The sequence below is a fragment of the Eurytemora carolleeae genome, unplaced genomic scaffold (assembly GCF_000591075.1).
Source record: "Eurytemora carolleeae unplaced genomic scaffold, Eaff_2.0 scaffold691, whole genome shotgun sequence".
Classification (NCBI taxonomy): Eukaryota; Metazoa; Arthropoda; class Copepoda; order Calanoida; family Temoridae; genus Eurytemora; species Eurytemora carolleeae.
Window position 1 is genome coordinate 174,178 of NW_019397001.1, and position 9,342 is coordinate 183,519.

Genomic DNA, 9,342 nt, shown 5'->3' on the forward strand with positions numbered 1-9,342 from the left:
TTAAACAGTGTTCATCTCTAGATATACTAATTAAAGCAAAATTAATCTTTAAACAGTGTTCATCTCTAGATATACTAATTAAAGCAAAATTAATCTTTAAACAGTTTTCATCTCTAGATATACTAATTAAAGCAAAATTAATCTTTAAACAGTTTTCTTCTCTAGTTGTATTAATTAAAGCAAAATAAATCTTTAAACAGTTTTCATCTCTAGATATACTAATTAAAGCAAAATTAATAAACATTCGTTTTTGGGTTTTAAAAATCGATAGTTTTGTGGTTTGTTTTTGCCTTGTATTTTCACCTTGGATAAAAAATTTTCATGTTTGATAAAAACAAACTTCTACAGAATACAATTTCGTTGGACTCTTCTCAGATTGTCGTAAAACCTTTTATAAGTTAAACATATTATAAGGTTCTGTAAAAAAATCTAGCTATTGCCCACCGTTAGTTTTTTACCAAAAAAAAAAAATAATCTAATTGAAATTGAAATGCATGAGAACTCAATGTCAAACAATTTTTCTCCGGTATTTTTTAACTCTTTTGGATTTTTTGGCTTTCCTGAATATGTTGACTTTTTCAGAGCAGTGATCAGAGTTCAGAAAAACGTCTCTATTTTTGGATACAGAGTGCAGAATTGTTGTAGCCATTTTGAACGTCAGTTTGTCCTAAACAACAAATTGAGCCTTTGCCACAAACAAATATTTAATACGTATATATATAAAATATCAATCTATTCTTCAATCAAAAAAACAGATAAACATCCTCATATACATATATATGTATATATATTAATCATATGATTGTTTGATGTAACAGAATTCAAAGCTTAAAATATCTAAATAATATTCCAAATACATATTTCACTTGCTAACGTTTTTTCAGTAATTGGTTTTATTTAAGTTAGTGACCCTCCATACAAAAAGAGCAATGCCCGATTCACAACGATACCATTGAAACCTTTGACTGTTATTTGAGGAGAAATATCTTTCTGTTTAAACAAATCGAAACCCGCCCAAATTCCTCTAAAACGCGACTGTACGCTGTGTACAGTATAAACTTAAACAGCTGATCTGTTATACTTGCGTAACTCAAAGTAAATCGACTGTTTTGTGTTAAAAGCGTTTTCAAAACATTTAAAAGTAAATTTTATTTTCTGCCACTTTTAGAACGTAGCTGTTGATATTTCTTAAATATATAACATCTTGCAAGCAAAGTCTTTTAAATTAAAAGCATTTCGGTAGATTATATAATAGGACATGTCCATTGTCCAACATGACATCCCTGACCTGTCAAAGTTTTAAAGGGTACCGTTGTGAAACGGAGATGCTCCTTTCTAAAAGGAATGTCACATAAAAATTACGCTCACAGTCCCTTTAATTCTTTCTTCCTTGAAACACAAATTTGAAAGAAAAAAAATCTACTGGTTCGGCGAACTTTGATAATTGAAGAATCTTGTCAGTTCGAAAACCTAGTATTTTAGTATTAAATATTGAATTGCACGGTTTTCTCACTAAAAATACAAATAAGAATAAATCCTCAAATTAACGAGATGAGCATAGTTTGACCAGAACTTAATGGCAGTTACCTTACATTACAGTATTTTTTTTTTGGGGGGGGGGTGACAAGTTTTTTTGTCAAAATACTCCAATTAAAATGCATTTGTCTTGTGTTTCATGGTGATAATGGACAAAATGAATATATTTTGATAATCTTTTTATTTACAAACGATGAATTGTAGATAGTATTGATTTTTAATGATTTCAATTTATAATTACTCTTCCCGTTCATTAATTTACCCTTGAATAAATAATGTAATCCCGCAATGGTAATGTTACGTCGTCTATACGCAACATCCCCCCTACTGAACTTCCGACCAACTAACTTTCCGACCTACTGCAATATCGGACCTACGCCAGCTGTTTATTTTTGTATTATTTGAGGGTTAGGTTAGGTTAAGACAATTTCTGGGCCAAGCGCTACGGCTAGGACAGGCTAGGGGGCCGAGAGCCGCGGCTAGGACAGGCTAGGGGGCCGGGGGCTGCGGCGACAAGTCCATATCGCAGCTGTAAACCCACGTGCTAGTAGGTCGGATGTGTAGTATAGCGGATTAGGCGCAGGTCAGAAGTGAAGTATAGCGGATATGCGTATGTCGAAAAATACACCACCTCCCGCAATATGTGAAGATGTCGTCTTTGTTACAGCGAGCTTTTTGGAAGAACAACATATATGTTATAATAAAAGATTCTAACAGACATATAGAAAAGATTTAGGGGCTGCAGCAGCACCCCAAATCCTTGATTTAGTCAGAGTAGCTTGTTAAAAAATCCTATTTTAAGAGTTTTCAATGAAATAGCAGGTTTTCGGTCTAAATTCTTAACTAGCCTTCACTCTAAAAAAAATCTTAAGCGGCCAAGCCTTATTTGACATAAATAAGAAGTTTGTGAAATTTATTCATTTTAACTGCCCTCCCCCCCCAATACCCAACTGTGTGGGGGGGGGGCCCGAGGGGGCAAAAAAAATTGGAAAAGAAAAACGAATGTTATTCTTAAGCTGGAATTTTTAATAGTCCAATGAACGCGATACAACACAATTTCCCTGTGAGCACAGAGTACAGACCCATTTTACTGTATTAGCTTATTTTCAAGCTGCTGGATAAACTCTTTGCTTTAGAACAATATGAGACACACATAAAACTTCAAAATGTCGTCTTCATATTCTACAGTTTAATGGGTCCCACTGTATCTGCATAAAAAAGCTACCTGTGTACAAATGTCTATCCGCCACCACAGAACGAACTCAGCAGGATCAAAATAATCTTTCATCTGAAAAACAAACAAAAGTTAAAATATGTCTATTTATTTCAATTTTTTTCTTGCTTAACGCCGAGGAATTCCGGGAACTTATGAAGAAAATATTATGTTGTGCAACAATATTAAAAACTGCCAATGAACTAAGGTATGGTATATGAATTCCAATTGCAATTTATCTAAACAATATGAAAATGTGTTGGCGCTATTTATTTGGAATAATATTTCTTATTTTATTATTATTATTATCATATATTTAATTTAATACAATTATTTTCTGTAAAAATTAATGAGACATTTTTTCTCAAATTTGTTCAGATTTAACGGACCTTATGTCTAAAAATGAACTTTAGATAAACCTTTCTTTACCATCTGGAAAAATTAATTGTAAGGAAAGGGGAAGGGAGGTGGGGACGTAGAGGGGAGGATGGAAGGATATAAGAGGTGATCAGGGAATATTAAATTCTTTTTATTGAATTAGTTTCAAATTAAAATTTTTAAATGGTTCAGAAAAAAGTTCACCTAAACTTTTTCAGAACAATAAGTTTTCAAAATAAAATATTTAGAGAATTAGCTTTATGATATTAAAGTTTTAATGTATTAAAATCTCAGAGAGAAAATATACAGTATTTAGGAGATTATGTTTAGTTTGAAACACTCTTAAACGTGTGATCTTAAACTGAAATAGAGGTAACTGTAAAATCTAAATAACCAGTACAGTGATCTGTAGAAAATAGGATTGATTAAATGGTTGGTAGAACAGTTGATTAATCAAATGGTTGGTTAAACGGTTGCTCAAACGGTTGCTTAAACAGTTGTTTAAACAGTTGGTTGAAAGGTTGGGTTAACAGTTGGTTAAACGGTTGGTTAAACGGTTAGTTAAACGGTTGGTTAAACTGTTGGTTTAACAGTTGGTTAAACGGTTGGTTAAACGGTTGGTTAAACTGTTGGTTAAACGGTTGGTTAAACGGTTGGTTAAACGGTTGGTTTAACAGTTGGTTAAACGGTTGGTTATTCGGTTGGGTAAACATTTGGGTAAACTGTTGGTTTATTACAGGGTTGGTTAAATGGTTGGTTAAACGGTTGGTTAAACGGTTGGTTAAACGGTTGGTTAAACGGTTGGTTAAACGGTTGGTTAAACAGTGGATTAAATGGTTGATCAAACGGTTGGTAAAATGGTTGGTTTAACGATTGGTGAAAAGGTTGGTAAAATGGTTGGTCTAACGGTTGGTTTAATGGTTGGTAAAAGAATTGGCTAAACAGTTGGTTACACGCTTTGTTAAATGGTTAGTTAAATGGTTGGTTAAACAGCTGGTTACACGCTTTGTTAAATGGTTAGTTAAATGATTGGTTAAACACTTAGTTAAACGGTTGGTTAAACGGTTAGTTAAACTGTTGGTTAAACGACTTATTAAACGGTTGGACAAACAGTTGGTTAAACAGCTGTTTAAATGGTTTGTTACACAGTTGGTTAAACAGTTGGTTAAACAGTTGGTTAAACCGTGTGTTAAATGGTTTGGTGAAACAGATGGTTAAACAGTTGGTTAAACACTTTGTTAAACGGTTGGTTAAAGAATTGGTTAAACGGTTGGCCAAACAGTTGGACAAACAGTTGGTTAAACAGTTTGTTACTCGGTTGGTTAAACGATTGGTTAAACGGTTGGCTAAACAATGGATTAAGCAGTTGGTTAAACGGTTGGTTAAACAGTTGGTTAAACAGTTGGTTTAATTGTTGGTTAAACTCTTAGTTAAACGGTTGGTTAAAGGGTTGGTTAAACGTTTGGTTAAATGTTTGGTTTCACAGTTGGTTAAAGGGTTGGTTAAACGGTTGGTTAAATGGTTGGTTAAACGGTTGGTTAAATGGTTGGTTAAATGGTTGGTTAAATGGTTGGTTAAACGGTTGGCTAAATAGTTGGTTTGTTAAAGGGTTGGTTAAAATGTTGGTTAAAGGGATGGTTAAACGGTTGGTTCACAATGTGTGCAATAATTTAATTTTGTGAAAATTAATTGTCGAAATTGTCGAAGTAAAAATTTCTGTTTGTCTGTCTGTTTATCCGATTATAGCTCATCAACCACTTGACTGATTTAGCTTAAATTATGATTTGAGAACTTGATAGAAGCAAAGAAATATTCTTAGCTAGGTTTAAAATTACTAAGTTGAGTGGAATAGACTTTTAAGGGAAATCATTGTTTCCAAGCAGAGCTGCAGGGTTTCCCAGCTGGTCTATATAGCAAAGCTCTTCGCTAAAATCTATAAATTTGTATGTATGTATATATGTTAGCTATACTAGCTGGCCAAACGACTGGACCAATTTTTTTGAAGAAAATTCGTGGGAACATAGGTTTTAAAATAATCTAATATTCGACGTTTTTTTAAAGATTTCTCAAGCAATGCCGGGCACCTCAGCTAGTTTGATATAAAATTCTATATTCGAGCTCTATATTCTTTATTTTCAATATCAATCAAAAACTTCAAATCAGCAAATATTAAAGGTTTTCCCTGTCAGCAGATTTCAGAATATAAAAGATATTTTGTTGGAAAGGATTTCTGGGAATGTTTAAAGGTTGAGATGTCAAGAACTCCAGGTTTGACCAATTTGAAAGGAATCGTTCAATATTTTAGGATCAGGCTAGATGCACTAATACTTATGAGAATTCTTTCTATTACATAATTAGAGATGGGCGTTCAGCTTATTTCAATTAGGTTCGTTCTTTATTCCTTTACGACCATTTCGTTCGTTGTTTTGAAAGATTAATTCGTTCGTTTTCAGAATTATACCGTCCATTTTCCATCTTTTTAATATTCAGCGCATTTTCTAACTAAACGATTATCGCAATTCAACTGTTCGTTCAGTGAAATCGTTCGTTAAGTAAAATGGTTTGCATTTGAAAAAAACGATCGTTTTTCAATAGATCGTTCGACAAATTGTTTGTATAGTAAAAAACAAAAGTATTTTTCAAATTCGTTAAGAGTATCTTTTTTTCAAAAGATAGTTAAAAAAATCGTTTATTTGTTAGAATGAACTTTTGAAAAAATTATCGTGTTTTTTACCGAACAAACGATTTTTTGAAACAAACAGTTTAAAAATTGTTCAATAATAGTCTGACTAATTCATAAAAATCGTTTTTTCTTTTGTTAATTTTTAAAAAACGAAATTTTTTCATTTCTCTGAACGATTCAGTTTGTTCGTTCATCACTTGTTAATTTTTTTGAACGACACAATTGTTCACAAAAAATGTTGTTTGTTTTTAAAAATTTCGTTTGTTTACAACATGATACCCATCTCTAAATACATGACACAAAATTAATTTCAGGGATCGAGCATTTATCGTCATATATGGGATATCGAGATCAAGATTTCAAGGTTAATAACACTTCACACTTAAGTTCCGACCTTTCGTCATCAAAATCAGATTAATTTTCAATCCTGAAATTCAAAAACCAAACCTAAATTGTGATCTACTGGATGAAATATCTTCTGTAAGATTATTCATCAAATTAATAATAGTGATGTCCACGAAAAAAAATCTTTTTAATAAAGATTTCTGTTTGGTTTAATCAAAAATGTTTTTTCCATTTAAGAATTATAATCAATGCTTTTCTGTTTGATTAAATTTTTCTTAGAATTTTTGATTGAATTGTTATTTTCTTCAGACCAACTTGTCATTGAAATTCAAAATATTGAATTTTGCTTTTTACTTGACATTTTTAGAATAATTGACTTTAAAATTAGCTGAAATACACAGCTTGGTCGGCGATTATATCAATACTATGCTTTAATGCTTTGATTCCTAATTTTTTAAAAAGAATTTTTAATAACAAGCTGCTGGTAAAATTAGCTGATTTTAAACAGAATGTCGTCTTTATAGATTTGTTGGGATCAATTGTAAACTTAATAAACATTTTTCAATGTTTTTCCATATCCAAGATCTGATTTGTATCTCAAGATTACAAACCTTGACTGACTAATGATTATAACAAGAGTATAGGAGAGACTAATTTGATAAATTAGGAGGGACAACAAATTTGGTTAAAAATGGTAAATAAGTTCTGTATATTTCCAATTGAAGGGATTATATGACGTAATTCTAAGTCCAACACAGCATTTTGAACGGAACTGAAGATTATAGACGTAATTTAAATTAAACCTCCATTGGTGGAGTTCCTGATTCCTGAAAATACCCTTTAGCCCTATAAAAGCTGGGGGGTCTGAATCTATGTATTGCCTGGGGGGGCGCCAAACGCCAAACGCCCCCCCCCCCTAGAAAAAGGCCTTAGAGAATAGGTATAGGGTTGAAATGCATGTTTATAGCTCAATTTTTCAAGGCCAGCTCATAGAAAAAAAATTATACCGATAATTTTAATAGTTTGGGTGAAAGGGAGGGTTGAAAAATGCATAACAAGGTCAAAAAATAGAAAAAAATATTTTTTTTGTTTTAAACAAATATCAAAGTGTGACACATGTTCCTACATGCATTTTTCAAGGGCTTTTCAAAAATATAATTTTAGATCTGTAGCTTTAGTAAAAAAAAAGTTATGGGCTATTTTAGATTTTTTCACAGACCAGACTTTTTTTCGCGCTGTACTCTACCCTTTGATTTTTTTTAAATATGTTGTTAACAAAAAATCCTATAAATTATTGTTCATTAAAAGTCACAACATTTCACGGTGATAGTGTTAGAAATGAGAGTGCTAGGACGAAAAAAAACTACAGGGGGGGGGGGCGACTTGCGTACATGCTATACGTACATTGACATCATCTGATTACCATTACCTCTAAAGAAGGCTGGGTTGGTGAACATAGGTCTAGAGCTTCAGAACTGAATAATCTAAAATGGTTGGAAAGTTAGTGAACAAAATTATTTGTTCACGCGCACGATGAACGAATTAAAAATAAGCCGAAAGCACAAATCTCTACAAATATGATAAGGGTTATGGCCTTTGAAAAGTATTCAATTTTACAGATATAGTGTTAAAGTGTCCAACATTTTCAGATTAAATATCATGATATAAAGAAACTTTTCATACTACCTATTAAAGTTCAGTTAAGTTTAGTTTAGTTCAGTTCAGTTCAGTTCAGTTCAGTTCAGTTCAGTTCAGTTCAGTTCCGTTCAGTTCAGTTCAGTTCAGTTCAGTTCAGTTCAGTTCAGTTCAGTTCAGTTCAGTTCAGTTCAGTTCAGTTCAGTTCAGTTCAGTTCAGTTCAGTTTAATGTAGATGCATAGTAAAGAAAAGAGATTAAAAAAATTACTTACATATTCGTAGACTGTAAACAGAGAGAGCAGGCAACTAAATATTATTTTAATATTTCTGGGTTAATTTAACAAAAAGAACGAATTGCAATTTTTCACGGCGGAAAGGGCCTTCTTTATTTTTTTGAACTGGTTAAAGGGACTGTACACGTTATATCGAATAGAATTGTATCCATAATTTTCTCAGTTAAAAAAGGATTATTTTCACTTTCGGTTTCTCTAAATAGTAACTTGGGGATTTCTGCTTCAGAACAACGGAGGAAATCGTGAGAATTAAACCCTTTTAAGCTATGCCAATAAAAAAATGGCACACACATGAGATTTATAAAGATAATACATCTATTATGCTTTCAGCATAAAAAGATAGAGATTTTTGGTGTTTATATATCTAGGTAAACATAGATGCGCTATTTTTACGTGACAATTTTACATAAAAATGTCTCATTTTCAATATTTTTGCTTTCAATTTCAATTTCTCTTTTTTTATAAAGGGAGGGGGGAGGGAATAATATGATGTAAAGCAGATATATTTATTAGAAAATATTAAATAAAAATATTCCTAAGAAAAGAACTGGAAAAAATGGAATCATGATTTTATTAAACCATATTTTCTGAAAAGAAATTGTTGATTAATGTTTGATAAGTAAATGAAAGCTGGAGATATAAGGCTAAATGGAGAAAACTTTTTATATTGATAGATGAGGGGGAGGGGGTAGGTGGGGATAAACGGAGGGGAATAAACAGGGGGGAGGTGTAAACGGCAGAGGGGGGGCGGGTGTAAAAAAGAAAATGAAAGAAGTGTGGGGGTTTAAAAGAAAAGATTAGCAGAATTTAAAGAATAGTCTACATTCTCTACATTTTTTTTAACAATGAATGCTTATAAAGATGAAATTATATTCACTATTTTATTTCACTGGTAAAGAATAAAGAAAAACTTACATAGTAACAAGCATACATTACCACACCGTGACAATGTACAATACAATAGTGTGAACAGTACGAAAATATGAGTTTTACAGTGTACAGTAAAACCTAGTGTAAAACAGAAAAATTTAATTTTAATTTATCCAAAAAAGCGACACTTTCTGAATCTACATCTAAATCTGAACCAGGAACTTCCATGTGGATAGCACAAAACAAACAAAAAGGGTCTAAACAGAAAAACAATGTCAGACTTATCAATGAAAAATGAAATAACGAAATTCACCATTTTTTTTAAATAGTTAACGCTTATAACCGTTAATTTTTTTCAAAACGACTAATCCGTTTGATACCGATTTAA

At 31.9% G+C, this 9,342-nt stretch overlaps 1 protein-coding gene across 1 annotated transcript in view; it reads right to left on the bottom strand.

Moving 5' to 3' along the window:
* Positions 1-8,656, bottom strand: part of LOC111710957 (uncharacterized) — a 9,094-nt gene extending 438 nt beyond the window's left edge. The window contains exons 1-6 of the mRNA XM_023485165.1: positions 8,620-8,656; positions 8,064-8,097; positions 7,585-7,639; positions 2,762-2,824; positions 561-667; positions 7-74 (exon numbers count right to left, since the gene is read on the bottom strand). Of these exons, the coding sequence (XP_023340933.1) occupies positions 7-74; positions 561-667; positions 2,762-2,824; positions 7,585-7,639; positions 8,064-8,097; positions 8,620-8,650 (358 nt within the window). The 5' untranslated portion in view covers positions 8,651-8,656. The remainder of the gene's footprint in view (positions 1-6; positions 75-560; positions 668-2,761; positions 2,825-7,584; positions 7,640-8,063; positions 8,098-8,619) is intronic.
* Positions 8,657-9,342: the final 686 nt, after the last annotated feature.